The 15,723-nt window shown below is 39.8% G+C and overlaps 1 protein-coding gene across 23 annotated transcripts in view; it reads right to left on the reverse strand.

Annotated features, from left to right (window-relative positions):
• The window catches only part of ODAD2 (outer dynein arm docking complex subunit 2), a 186,558-nt gene that overhangs the window by 90,356 nt on the left and 80,479 nt on the right, over positions 1-15,723 (reverse strand). For all 23 annotated transcript variants that reach the window (XM_084979979.1, XM_021064724.2, XM_021064723.2 and 20 more), the window contains one exon: positions 1,544-1,658. In XM_084979979.1, coding sequence (XP_084836105.1) covers positions 1,544-1,658 — 115 coding nt within the window. The remainder of the gene's footprint in view (positions 1-1,543; positions 1,659-15,723) is intronic.

Here is a 15,723-nt window from a genome sequence, read left to right on the forward strand (position 1 = left end):
TCAAAAGACAACTGATAGAATGTGGGCTGAAGACCTAAATAGACATTTCTCCAAAGAAGACTTATGGCTGGCCAGCAGGCACATGAAAAAGCACTCAACATCACTAATTATTAGAGAAATGCAAATCAAAACTACGGTGAGGTACCAACTCACACCAGTTAGAATGGCTATAATTAATAAGTCTACAAATAACAAATGCTGGAGAGGGTGTGGAGAAAAGGGACTCCTCCTACACTGTTGGTAGGAATGTAAATTGGCACACCCATTATGTAAAACAGTATGGATGTTCCTCAGAAAACTGAATATAGAACTACCATGTTATCCAGCAATCCCACTTCTGGGTATATATCCAGACAAAACTACAATTCAAAAAGACACATGCAGGCTTATGTTCATAGCAGCACTATTCACAATAGCCAAGACCTGGAAACAACCTAAATGTCCATCAAAAGATGAATGGATTATGAAGACATGGTACATATACACAATAGAATACTACTCAGCCATAAAAAAGAACAATTCGCATTTTATAAAATATTACTTCCAATCACAAATATTTAGTAAGCTATCCAGAGGTGTGTTAAACTTATAGGAATTAAATGCTTTGAATAAAAATACTCACCAGGGAGAAATATCTCTAGCAACAAGGATCTTAAAGAGAAATCTCTGAACTCATCAAAAAAAATTTAAATGAAGATAACAGAAAAGAGATCTTCAAAGAAAATAATAAAATTTACCAATGAAGAGCTAAAAGACTTCAGAAACTTCCAGTTCAGTCTTTTTTTCATGCAAAAATTTTATATATAGGTTTTATATTCAGTCATTATTGACAGAGAAAAAAAAAGTGGGACACATGAAATTATGTGACATTTCCAAGGTAACAAAAAAATTAGTGATCGTTCCTTGTAGCACTTTAGGCTATAAATAAGATAGATATCATCTTGGGCTTCTGAAAGTAGCAATAATACAACAATTTTCTCTTTACCCAAGAGATAAGACAGTCAACCTTCCTTCACCCTAATTTACTTGGGGTGCTTGGTTCAACTGCACCAGCCAGGCACAACTTAGTAAGCACAGCCATCTTAGCCTAGCTTCACCTTACATTTAAAAATTGACAGAAAAAGGAGTTCCAGTTGTGGCACAGAGGTAACGAACCCAAATAGTATCCATGAGGATGTGGGTTCAATCCCTAGCCTCTCTCAGTGGGTTAAGTATCTGGTGTTGCCATGAGCTGTGGTGTAGGTCAGAGATGTGGCTCAGATCTAGCATTGCTGTGGCAGTGGTGTAGGCCAGCAGCTGCAGCTCCAATTTGAACTCTGGCCTGGGAACTTTCATATGCCACACATGAGGCCTTAAAAAAAAAAAAAAAAAAGACAGAGAATGGTATTGCTCAAAAAATTAGTTTAGTACAAACATTCAGCACTCTTTTCTCCCAGATAATTCTTACCAAAAAGAAGTGAAAAGCAGTTAATGACCAGGGGACGACATTATTCAGTATGGCCTTAGAGATTCTAGAATGGATTGATTTGCAATCTGTTCTTACCTTTGCATTCTGGATGCAGGGACAGAGAGCCCAGGCTGCACTGGCCTTCACATCAGCATGTGGGTTTTTTAGGAGGGACCACAACAAACGCACTCCGTCTAAGCGATCAATTATCCTATCGTGAAACCAAACACCACAAGGATAAACTGTAATTAGCATGTGAAAATCAAAATGTAAATGGCCCATCTATTCACACAATTCTAATCATTTTTTTCTCCTTTGGACATTCTGCTTAGGTGCTTTTTCAAAGCTGTAACAACAGCAGGGACACAACATGTTGCAGAATTGCCAGCTCTCTGAGGTCAGTTTTCAACCCCTGACATGGAAAGCAAGCTCCGTGACCATTACGATGCACGTAAACTTAAAATCAAGCCATGTAATTTTTTAAATTAGCTGTACACAGGCTGTTACTAAATGTAAGAATACTGGTTTCTTTCATATAGTGACATCTAAATACTTTCCAAAACAAATATTTATGCCTCAAAACGGTGCAGTTACCTTTTTTATTTGGTCTGTGTTAAATTGACTTACCGTACGGTATGACATATTTTGAACTCCTCCAGCCCTAATCTAGCCTTAGGAATTAAAATCATTGCACCACAGTGCATCCTTTGTCAGGCACGAATAACACGTAACTTGTTTTCCATGTGCTCCCTTCGGAGCAAGACTAACATTGCAGACTGTGTTATAATTACTTAAACACACTGTAATCAAAATATCTTCTTGACTAGCTGAAAAATGAATTATCATCAGAGTCATCTCTACACCATCTGTCTTCTGTTTATATATCAATCAGGCCAGGGCGTATAACCTCGCATTAAGGTCCATCGAGTACTTGCAGTTGAGAAAAAGGCCAAACAAAACTTAATATCCTTTACAAACATGGCTTTGTTCAGAAAGTGATGTTAAACTCAGAGCAGATGAAAAAAGATAAAGAACATCAAAATTCATTTGATTTTTAACCTCAAGGGGAGTGAAACACACGTAGTATTTAGCCACAGATAGGAGAAATATTGCTGGCTTAGATGGCCATTCAGTTTTTTTTTTTTTCCTGAAAACTGACATAAAAACTACATTTCTTGATTATCTGAGGTGAATTGGCCAGAAAAATATATTATTTCAAAGGTTCCAAATTAGATATAAGTTTTATATAACTTTATGAATCAATCGGTAATGCAAATAGCTTAGAGTAAGGGACAAACTGTTTCTTTAAAAGATCTTTCATAAGAAAAAAAGTACATTGAGAAAGTATTTTAACCCAAAGTTTAACTTAATGGCTTTCCAGACCTAAAGCTTCTATCAACATCCTGCTGACATGATACAAAGTTTTATTTCTCGATTTATAGACGCTATCAAGAAAGACACTGACTACTTCACAATGAATACTTGACACATTTAAAAAAGCTCACTGCTTTATATTTGCCACTGAAAACATAATGAATGATTCTCTATGTATTTTTCACATGCAAATTTCTCGAGAAACAATAGTGAGTGACAGTCTGTCCTACTCACAAATATAGCAGTAATATTTGCATCAGTAATATTTAGCTCTACAACCCTGGACATAACTTGTCATTAGAGTGGAAGCCATTTGGGTAGCACACGTTTTCAGTTAAAAAAGGGGCGGAGGATAATTCAATCCTGGACACCACCTCCCCCCCCCCAGCAAAATTTCACAGTTAACAATAAAAATTCACCCTTTATTGTAAAACTAGATGTATTGCCCTTGCCCCTCACCCCAAACTCTAAGCAATTCATCAGCTGCTTAGTTACAACAGATGAGGCTTGTGACCCCATTACAGATGTCTTAAAGGAAAAGACACAGCACAGTACAGAGTGTCACCCTTCGATGAAGGCAACATATTTTTTTTTTTTTTTGGTCTTTTGTCTTTTTAGGGCCACACTCGTGGCATATGGGAATTCCCAGGCGAAGGGTCAACTCAGAGCTGTAGCCACTGGCCTACACCACAGCCACAGCAACGCCAGATCCTTAACCCACTGAGGGAGGCCAGGGATCAAACCTCCATTCTCATGGATGCTAGTCAGATTCATTTGCACTGAGCTATGACAGGAACTCTGGAAACATTTTTGAAAAATTGCAAAGACAGCAACTGACAGTCGGGGGTAGCAAACTGCAGAGTTTCATTTGGTCCCTGCATCTCCTTCACCCTCTGTACGAGTCATACACCATGGGTTTTGCTTCTCAAGCACCCAAGGATCTTCCCCCCTGCCTGCACCTGAAGCCTGGTCATCTACTACCTCCTTCTAGTATTGCTACACTAGTTGTCTAACTTGGTTTTGCACCTTTAGATTCTCTCAGTTCCAACCCATCCTATAAATCCCTGTGAAATTAATCTTACGGAAGGGTTTTTTCGAGCTTCTGCTGTATCTCCTTGCGAGCAGGGCCCAGGGGATATTCACTCTGTTTATCACGCCACCTCGAACACTCACTCAATGCCTGGTGAACAGTTCACAACTGAAAGGTCACTCCCAGGAGGAAACGCCTTCAGTGGCTTCCCACTGCTGGCGTCGTATTAAAAGCCCAGTTCCCAAATTCAGTGTTTAACGTTTCCAATAAGCTGGTTTACGCCTCCCAATACCCTATGTTCAGGCATTTGCTCATAAAACTCGCTTGCCGTCTATGAAACACAAAGTGTTGAGCATACAGAAGTAACAGATACAGACAATTCTTGTTCCTTGGGGTCATTATGAAGTATTTTATACAGGTATGAAGTCATTGCAAACAGTGAATTTGTAAATATTGACTCATTGCTCCTGGAGGAATGTAAAATTTTGTTTCCAAGAGCCTTGGGTCAGAATATTTCTGTTAATTGATCAATATGTAGTCTTACCTGTGTTTCTATTTAAAGACCTTACTTAATATATCTTGTTGATTCATTAACGCTGAACCTGTAACCGAGCAGGGCCCTGTGGGGCTCCTGGGCACAAAAGCCTCTCTGTGTCCCCCATTCCTTGTTTTGAGGAAATGGGTCTCATTCGGCCTCCATGGTCTTCCCTGAGTTTTGAGGGGCAGGTCCAGACAGTTGCTGATCAGGGAGGGGAGGGGAATGCAGAGACCAGGGAGCAACAGCCACGAAGCAACAGTATAGCCTTGGGATAGGATCCTGGTTCCCTCTCAAGAGACACACATAATGACATAGGCATCTTATACACCTAAGAGAAAAGTTTATATTCCTTATGCTTCTTTTAGAAATGAATGCTTTAAAATTGAACAGTTTTATACCACTCAGCAATAAAGAAGAACGAAATAATGCCATTTGCAGCAACATGGATGGAACTAGAGACTCTCACACTGAGTGAAGTCAGTCAGAAAGAGAAAGACAAATTCCATATGATATCACTTATATCTGGAATCTAATATATGGCACAAACGAACCTTTCCACAGCAAAGAATATCATGGACTTGGAGAATAGACTTGTGGTTGCCAAGGGGGAGCAGGAGGGAGTGGGGTGGATTGGGGGCTTGGGATTACTAGATGTAAACTATTGCCTTTGGAATGGATTAGCAATGAGAGCCTGCTGTGTAGCACTGGGAACTATGTCTAGTCACTTATGATGGAGCCTGATAATGTGCGAAAATAGAATGTGTACCATGTATGTGTAACAGGATCACCATGCTGTACAGTAGAAAAACAAATGTATTGGGGAAACAACAATTAAAAAAATAAATAAAAATAAAATAAAATAAAATTGAACAGTTCATAGAGTCCTTCCTTGACCTCCTTGGCTTAATTGCACCCTGTGAGCTAAAGATTAGGCACCCTGAGCACAATTGCCTGCAGGTTAGATTATTAGCACATGATGTTTTTTTTCAGGAACTTTCCTAGTATGTTCCAATCTCTGATCAATATGTCCTTTTTGCAAGTGCTGTTATTTCTAGGCAATAACCCAAAAGACCACCATCATGATCATGTAGAGATCTCCTGACTCCAGCTTTGATGACTAAGATTCCCCCGAAGAAAGAAGAATGCATGTTTGTCCCAATCCTGATTCCTATCCGAAAACCTGTTTTTCTCCTTTTTGCTGTAAAACTCCCCACAATGCTTCCCAATGGAGGGCACAGTCTTTTAGGCATTAGCCTGCTGTGGCTTCCTTTGCCTGGCAAAGCAATAAAAGCTATCTTTTTCTCCTTCTCCCCAAACTCTGTCTCCAAGTTTCTACTTGGCACCTGGGGACTGAGGCTGAGTTTCAGCAACAAAACCCCCGGGGCAATCTAATACATGTTGTCCCTGTAAGGCACATCACAGCCTTCTTGCACTTTGGCACTGTGCTTAGGGGCCATTTTAAACAGCAAGATCACCAGTTCAAGGCTCTAAAATGCGAAAAACATGGCACTCCATAGACTGTGAAGATGAAAATGAAAGCAGAAACAAGAAGGCAGAGTGTGGGAGTTGCCCATGTGGTGCAACAGTTTCAGCAGAGTCTCTACAGCACCAGGACGCAGGTTAGATCCCTGGCCCAGCCAAATGCGTTAAAAGGATCCAGTGCTGCTGCAGCTGTGGTGTAGGTCACAATGCCTGCTCGGATCTGATCCCCTGGCCTGGCAATTCCATGTGCCACAGGGCAGCCAAAAAAGCACTATTCACAATAGTCATGCCACGGAAACAACCTAAATGTCCATTGACAGATGAATGGATTAAGAAGATGCGGTACATACATAGAGTGGAATGCTATTCAGCCATAACAAAGAACAAAATAATGCCATTTGCAGCAAACATGGATGGAACTAGAGATTCTCATACTAAGTCAGTCAGAAAGAGAAAGACAAATCCCATATGAGATCGCTTATAAGTGGAATCTAAAACATGGCACAGATGATCCTATTTACAAAACAGAAACAGATCGCAAACATGGAGAACAGACTTGTGGTTGCCAAGGGGGAGGAGAGAGGGAGTGGGATGGACGGGGCGTTTGGGGCTGGCGGATGCAAATTGTTACATTTGGAATGGATAAGCAACACGGTCCTCCTGTACAGCACAGGGAACTGTGTTTAATTGGGTCACTTTGCTGTACAACACAGATTGAAGAAATATCGTAAATCAACTATACTTTAATTTTTTTAAAAAAGAAGAAGGCAGAGCGTGGCCCTGTTCAATCTCAGCTGGAAACACATGCATCAGGCAACTCAAATTTGTCACGGCTCTGCACGTGTCCATGAATAACTGCAAAAGTGCTATAAGTATTCATTGGGAGGGGGTTACAAATACATTTTAGGAAGGATGTGAATACACATATGGATTCTGCAGATAATGAGGACTGTAATTCCCCTTAGGAAACTAGAGTCTAGTGAGGGTGATAAAGAGACCATTCTAGGAGGTCCCGTGGTGGCACAGTGGAAATGAATCCCACTAGGAACCATGAGGTTGTGGGTTCGATCCCTGGCCTTGCTCAGTGGGTTAAGGATCCGGTGTTGCTGTGAGCTGTGGTGTAGGTCACAGACAAGGCTTGGATCCTGCATTGCTGTGGGTCTGGTGTAGGTAGGTAGCTATAGCTCTGATTGGAGCCCTGGCCTGGGAACCTCCATATGCGGCAGGTGCAGCCCTGAAAAGCAAAAAAAAAAAAAAAAAAAAAAAAAAGGGAAGAGAGAGAGAGAGAAACCACTCTAATCTAGTCTGGTACATCTATAATAGATGCAGACCTGGGGTCCCATGTGAACATGGAAGGGAGACACTAGGTAGTTCACAATCCACAGAAATTCTCCCAGCTCTAAGCCTGTGCCCATGCCATCTGCATCTTTCGCTGTAACAATCCATCTTTGTTCCATTTTTCCTTTTTTATGGCTGCACCTGTGGCATATAGAAGTTCCCAGGCTAGGGGGTCAAATCAGAGCTGCAGCTGAGGCCTTTACCACGGCCCCGGCAACACCCGATCTGAGCCACATCTGCGACCTACACTGCAGCTTTCGGCAATGCCAGACCCTTAATCCACTGGGCAAGGCCAGGGATTGAACCCGAGACCTCACAGAGACAACGTCAGGGCCTTAAGCCCTAAGCCACAAAAAGAACTCCAACAATTCATCCTTTAAGGTCTCTCACGAAACCTCTCCCAAACCCTCTGGTTTCTTGAGTTTTGGGGCCCTTGTTTTTGGCACTCACAACACATGGCTTTGGCTTAAAGGCAAGTGTATATGGTTCTTACCTCCCTGGGGATTGTGTAATCTCCTTGACAGCAGAACAATCCCCCCTGCCCCCCCCCCCCAACCAGGTTCAGGGCACGCTCTACAGCCAACCAATACTGCTTAAAAGGACCTGAAACAAGATAGCCTTTGCTTTCTCCTTTCTCGACGAACCAAAATCTTCCCCAAGACGAAAATATTCATTTTAACACCTTACTTGGAAAGTACATATTCGAATCCCAAATCTAATCAATTATTTTTTTATCTGAAGTTGCCTTTAAGTTGAAAGTGCATTTTCATAGATCTTCTTTAAACTTTACTGCTTTTTGGATATACAATGATGGGCTTATAGGTGGTATTAATTATCCCCCGGTCCATTGTCAGCAGGTCCAGCTCCTTTTGTATAGCTTTTGTTTTTGTTTTGCTTTTCTGGCTGCACCTGTGGCATATGGAAGTTTCTAGGCTAGGGGTTCAATCGGAGCTGCAGCTGCCAGCTTACACCACAGCCTCAGCAACTTGGGATCCGAGCCGCATCTGCAACCTACACCACAGCTCCCGGCAATGCCAGATCCTAAACCCAATGAGTGAGGCCAGGGATCGAACCCATGTCCTCGTGGATACTAGTCAGGCTTGTTTCCACTAAGCCACGAAGGCAACTCCTGCACAGTTCTTTAATTTGATCAGAATCTCCTTCTGAATTCATTCCTGGCAGTACATTAATTTCTCCTGTTTTTATCATCAATCAATGATACCAATTGTTTTAATTAATTTAATTCTTTGACATGATAAAAATAGAACTGAATTGTATGTTTCCAAATCCTCAACTTTATCACATAAATCAAACTGGGCAACTGACAAAATGACAGTTCTTGAAAGATGAAGACATAATTATATGCCGGCTACTAAAAAACCCAAACAAATCAGGAAAGACACAGCTGCTAGTTATGGTTCTCAGTTTCTTCTGTTGTATTAACTCTTGCCAGGATTCTTAAGAAGTCTGGCTGGCGTGCCTGCCCATCGAGGCCACATATATGAACACATGTAGACAGTTTGCACCCGTATAGCCGGCACAGCTGAGGCTGCAGAGTTTCTGGCAATACCAATACATTTACTTTGAAAACATAATTTTGCATCGGTTCTAAGTTTCACAATATTTGCTGAAAATTACGCTGATAAATAGGACTGTCTGATAATGGCTCAACCTAAATGCGGTTCCCTTAAAAGAACATGATGCTCTTAAGCCACATTATAAGATGCAACTGAAATCTACAGGTTTTCAAACTGAGCTAGCAATGCCTTAAAAATGGAAACATAAATGGATGTCAGAATTAATGATCTCTTGTGAAAAACTAATTCAAAAATGATTTACCTTTTTTTTTTTTTTTGTCTTTTGTCTTTTTAGGCTGCACCCACGGCTTATGAAAGTCCCAGGCTAGGGGTCGAATGGAAGCTGCAGCGGCCAGCCTACACCACAGCCACAGCAACTCGGGATCCGAGCCATGTCTGCGACCTACACCATAGCTCACGGCAACACTGGATCCTCAACCCACTGAGTGAAGCCAGGGAGCGAACCCACCTCCTCATGGATCCTAGTCAGGTTTGTTAACTACTAAGCCATGACAGGAACTCCAATAATTTTGCTTTTTTATGAAAACACTCAAAGTTCTTATGATTCTATCTCTATGTATTCCTTTAAAGAGGTTACAAGAGACCAACTTGGGAGAAAAGATGTGAATGTAGCAGCCCCTGGAAAGGTAGGTCAGGTGTCCCCAGAATTCCTTGACCTTGGAAAAGTAGGAGAATCTATCCTTTTATGGTTGTGTAAGCAAGATGATTTTAAAAAAGCTCTTGAAGCTTTTTCTCAGAAAAACCATTCATTTATACAGTAAATATTGAGAGTACCTATAGTGGACCCAGCAATTTTTAAGGCAAATGAATGGACATAAGGATTCCAATTCTGGAAGCCATCAAAAATTTAAATGGGGGAGTTCCCATTGTGGCTCAGGGGTAACGAGCCTGACTAGTATCCATGAGGATGCAGGTTCAATCCTTGGCCTTGTTCAGTGGGTTAAGGGTCTGGCATTGCCATTAGCTGTGGTGTAAGTCACAGATAAGTCTCGGATCTGGAGTGGCTGTGGCTGTGGTCCAGGCCTACAGCTGTAGCTATGATTTGACCCTTAACCTGGGAACTTCCATATGCCACACGTGTGGCCCTATAAAGCAAATAATAATTAGTATTATTGTTGTTAATGGAAGTCACTTAAAAATTAGCAGTATTTACAACAGCAGGGGTCGGCTGGTCGCAAGACTACAGAAACACCATGCCCTGTGTTTCTATTTTTTCGTCTAATTTCAACCCAATACTAAAAAAACAGAGAACTACTTCAGTTGATCATAGAGTCAACATGATTTGGTTTCCTACTGGATTCCTTTTTCACTTACATATTATCATGAGCATTACTCATCAGTCAATTTTTGAAAGTTCCAAATTTCCTCCTACAAGAGATTTTTAAAAAGTGATACGCCAATACATTCGCATGCAGAAAATTGAAGTAAAAACCAAAGTTACAAAGGAGGGAATATTTTTTTCAAAAATCATGCAAGTTCCCCAACCCCATAGTCTCTGTGATCATCTATATAAAGAATTTTCTAGTCTCTAAGCAAATATGTGCGCACACTCAAAACATAATGGGATTGTTTATAATCTGCCTTTTAAATTCAGGACATAGGACGTAGCTTTCTCTGCATCAACAAATGCAACGAACATGAATTTATATCAGTCATTCAAAGGGCTAGGAAGTATTGCTGTATTATCACACTAAAACATATTTAACTAATCTTTTACTGATAGATATTAGATTCTTGCTAATTTCACATGATAATGGAATAAAAATCAATAACATTGCAGAAGCCATCCTTCCATCTTTGCGCAATGCACTGATTATCTTCTAGGGACAAATACTGAAAAATGGAATACTAGGTAAGGATTTTATGTATCTAATACATATCCACGGATTTTTCCATAAACGTTATGGCAATTTGATTCCCATAAACAGACCATGAGAACACCAGTCACCAGCATCAGCTACTGTATTAATTTTGTCATTCAATTAAATGCAAAAAACTCTTTTGGTTGCCCTGAGGTATATGGAATTCTCAGACCAGAGGTCAGATACAAGTCACAGCTGTGGCAACATTGGATCCTTAACCCACTGTGTGGGGCTGGGTGCTGAACCTGCGTTTTAGTGCTCCAGAGACACTGCCCATCCCTGCTGCACCACAGCAGGAATGCCACAAAAAAACTTTTTGATCTCTTTCTTTTCTTTTTTTTTTTTTTGTCTTTTGTCTTTTTAGGGTCGCACCCGTGGCATATGGGGGTTCCCAGGCTAGGGGTCCAATCGGAGCTACAGCAGCCGGCCTACACCACAGCCACAGCACCTCTGGAGCCAAGTGATATCTTCAACCTACACCACAGCTCACAGCAATGCTGGATCCTCAACCCACTGAGCGAGGCCAGGGATCAAACCCGCCACCTCATGGTTACTACACAGGTTCGTTAACCACTGAGCCACGACAGGAACTCCTGATCTCATTCTTTATTCTCCCTTTTCACTATGGAAAAATTCCAACATATTTAAGACTTTTAAAAAAATAATAAATAAATGAATAAATAAACACCAATGGAAACAACCTTCAAAATTGGAAATATTTGTGTCATCTATCAATGTAAGTGTGTGTTCATCTTTTCCCTAAACTATTTGCAAGTTAGAAATATCATAAAAATTTACAACTAGAAGTTCCTGTTGTTTCTCAGTGGAAACAAACCTGACTAGTATCCATTAGGACGTAGGTTCCATCCCTGGCCTCACTCAGTAGGTTAAGGATCCGGCGTTGCCATGAGCTGTGGTACAGGCAGCAGACACGGCTGGGATCTGGCATTGCTGTGGCTGTGGTGTAGGCCAGCAGCTGTAATTTTGATTGAACCCCTAGCCTGGAAAACTCCATATGCCATGGGTGCAACCCTAAAAAGACCCCCCCAAAAATTTACAATGAAAACTTTCATATTTTAAAAATAAGTGCAATATTTTACATTACCATTAAACCATTATTACATTTGAGAAAGTTAAAAGTAACACCCTAACATAATCAAATATTCAGTTCAGATTCAAATATTCCCAATTCTTCTCAAAAGCTCCTTTAGAGCTTTTTAAAAAACAAACAAAAACCTGGCTTCAAACACAGATCATGTGCTGTGTCTGCGTTGTATCTTTTTGGGCTCTTTCAATCTAGAACATGTTTATGGCCTTGACTCTGTTAGGAGATCAAGACTGCTGTAGAAAGTCCCACAACTGGAGTTTGTCCATTTGACTTCCCTCCACTCTCTGTGCAGATCTTTCTCAACATAGGAGGCAGCTATGTCCTAATAAACCCATCATTAAGTTGAAAATACTTTGTGTTTTATTGGGTGTGTGGGTGTTTTTTTTTTTTTTTTTTTTTTGCTTTTTAGGGCTGCATCTATGGACTAGGTAAGTTCCCAGGCTAGCGGTCAAATTGGAGCTGCAAAAATACTTTTAATAACCTAATCTACCAAACATTGTAGCTTAGCCCAGCCTACCTTAAACATGCTCAGAACATTTACATTAGCCAGTAGTTGGGCAGAATCATCTAACCCAATGGTTATTTTATAATAAGGTGTTGATCATCTCATGTAATGTATTGAATGCTGTTCTGAGAGGGAAAACCAGAATGGCTGATGGGTAGAGAATGGTTGTAAGTGTCTGAGCTGTTTATCCTCCTGAGCACATGGCTGACCCATGCATCACAGAAGACTGGATGGCACATCCTACCAATTAAAGAAAAACCCAATAAATGGAGATATACACCATGTTAGTGATTGGCAATCTCAATATTAAGATCTCTATTCTTCCTAAATTGACCTATAAATTCCTAACCACATTTATGAAAATCCCATAAAGCTTTAAAAAAGATTCAGATGGAGTTCCCATTGTAGCTCAGTGAGTGAAGAACCTGACATAGTGTCCATGAGGATGCAGATTTGATCCCCTGGCCTCGCTCAGAGGGTTAAGGGTCTGGCATTGCCATGAGCTGTGGAGTAGGTCACAGACATGGCTCAGATCTTGCACTGCTGTGGCTGTGGTGTAGGTGGGCAGCTAGAGCTCCAATGCAACCCCTAGCCTGGGAACCTCCATGTGTTGCAGGTGCAGCCCTAAAAAAAAATAATAATAAAGACCAAAAAATTTTTTTAAATAAAATGGACAAAAGACTGGAATAGACAACAAAATAATAGATATACACATGAGATAAGCACATGAAAGTTACTCAACATCATTAGCTATCAGGGAAATGCAAATGAAATCTACAAGGACACACCATTTTATCCTATTAGAAGGGCTAATTTTTTTTTTAAAGAGCAACAGTAAATGGCAGCACTGATAGGAATATAAAATTATACAACCTCTTTTGTGTACTATTGGGATGTTTCTAATAAAGTTAAACTTCTACCATATGACTCAGACATTATACTCCCAGAATAGGGAAAATTAATCTATAGTGATGGAAATCAGAAAAGTGGCCGTTTAGGGTAAAGTGAGACTGATTAGAAAATAGCAAGAGTACACTTTCTTGGGTGAAGGACATGTTTTATATCTCATCTTGGCTGGTGGTTATATGAGTGTATGCAGTTGTTAAAATGCATCAAACTGAGCAATTGTCAAAATAACCTAGAGTTTTGGACCGAAAACATGTCAGACAAAAACAAACACATACTATATGTTTCCCTTTGTTTCCAAATAGAAATTATACTAAACCATACTGTAGAGGGAGGCATTCTCAAGTACAAAGTGATGAAAACAAAGTGAGATACAAATTACTGTAACAGGCAAGAGAGGGACTTCCTCCAGACTGAAGAGAGGAGGGCACGGGGTGGGCTGGGGTAGGGACGGGCAGCTTGGGAGTTTTTAGGGTGATGATGATACCCTATTCCTTGGCTAGGACGGCAGCCACATGAGTCTTCCCTTTTCAATAATGTACAATATGTACATTTATATTATGCACATTCCTTTATGTACATTGTATTTTACAAATCAAAAGTTTTAAAAATATGTTTTACAGATGAGTGGATTAAGAAGAAGTGGTATATATCACAATGGAATACTACTCAGCCATAAAAAAGAACAAAATAATGCCATTTGCAGCAACATGGATGCAACTGGAGATTCTCATACTAAGGGAAGTAACTCAGAAAGAGAAAGACAAATACCATATTATAGCACTAATATGTGGCATCTAATATACAGCACAAATGAACCTTTCTGCAGAAAAGAAATAAGCACATGGACTTGGATTTGTTTTTCAAGGGGGAGGTGGAAGGAGTGGGATGGACAGAGAGTTTGGGGTTAGTAGACACAAACTATTGCATTTGGAGTGGATAAGAAATGAGATCCTGCTGTATATAGCACAGGTAACTATATCTAGCCACTTGTGATGGAACATGATGGAGCATAATATGAGGAAAAGAACATATATATACGTATAACTGGGTCACTTTGCTGTACAGCAGAAATTAACACAACATCGTAAATCAATTATAATGAAAAAAATTTAAAAAAAATATGTTTTAACTCCATTGTGAACACACACACACTCATTCTCCCTCTCTTTCTCTGTCTCTCATGGAACAGCTAATTTATTCAGCTATTGAACAAAGCACCCATCACAACTGGATAAAATATATATTATGGGTAAATAAAATCCACACAGTTCTCAAATTAAACATCCCCAGAGCTTGTTTTAAAATGAGAAAACTAAGATTCAGAAGATTAAATGATTCACACAATTACTTTTCATTTGGCATTTTGGTATCTCAGTTAAATCCATTTGCTTTTTATCTTTTTTTTTTTTTTTTTGCTATTTCTTGGGCCGCTCCCACGGCATATGGAGGTTCCCAGGCTAGGGGTCGAATCGGAGCTGTAGCCACCTGCCTACGCCAGAGCCACAGCAACGCGGGATCCGAGCTGTGTCTGCAACCTACACCACAGCTCACAGCAACGCCGGATCCTTAACCCACTGAGCAAGGGCAGGGACCGAACCCGCAACCTCATGGTTCCTAGTCGGATTCGTTAACCACTGCGCCACGACGGGAACTCCCCCATTTGCTTTTTAAAGTATGTGAATGAAAAATAAATAACAAAAAATGTAAAAGGAAGGAAAAAATGTTCTTATGGATACAAACATGTAAAACATATATTCTATTTTATATCTTGTATAATCCCTAAAAGGTCACAAAGACTGGTTTTGTGGTAAATGAAATTTCTGGGCAGCCACAGAGAGATTAAATCTCTTCTGTACGCAAACAAGCATCGCTTTACTTTTTTCCCCCTTTTTAAAAAGAACAAATAAACCCAATGTAAAAAAAAACTATGTAAATGCAACATAATTATGTTTAAACCACAGAAGACAGGAAATTTAGAGTTACAGATTCCATGGTAGGTTTTAATTCTATCCTTCTGTGTATGTTTTATAAAAGTCTTTCATTACATGATCACATAACACTAGACCATGTAACAATCAGTTCAGCAAATGTTTGCTTTACAATGTGTGGAAGGAAAATATTTTATAGGGTAAATTATAGGAAATTAGTATATTATTTAGGTAAATGGTTAGGTAAAACTCCTTAGAATCTTAGGCATTTTCAGATTAATAGAAACATTTTTCCTTGATTATCTTCTAAAGAACATGAAATTTAACTCTTTTATAGGCAGGTACTTATATTTGAAAGCTGACCTTTAGGTTTAAGCTTATTCTAAAGTAATGAAAAACTTAGGACATTAGAATTTTAGCATGTTTTGAATCATGTATGCCAGGCATTTTGTATAAAAAAAATAGTAGATCCTGAAGTAAGTCATTAAGATCAATGAGTTCATAGTAGGTCCAAAAAACAGCCCTTATTATAACTATTGGCATTTGCTAGGGTTCCTGACAACTCATATATCTGAAAAAAAAATTTATCCTGATTTTTCTGTAT

The sequence above is a fragment of the Sus scrofa genome, chromosome 10 (genome assembly GCF_054392235.1).
Source record: "Sus scrofa isolate SSC_HxYL_T2T_F1_AM1 chromosome 10, Sscrofa_HxYL_maternal_Yorkshire_Landrace_v2.0, whole genome shotgun sequence".
NCBI lineage: Eukaryota > Metazoa > Chordata > Mammalia > Artiodactyla > Suidae > Sus > Sus scrofa.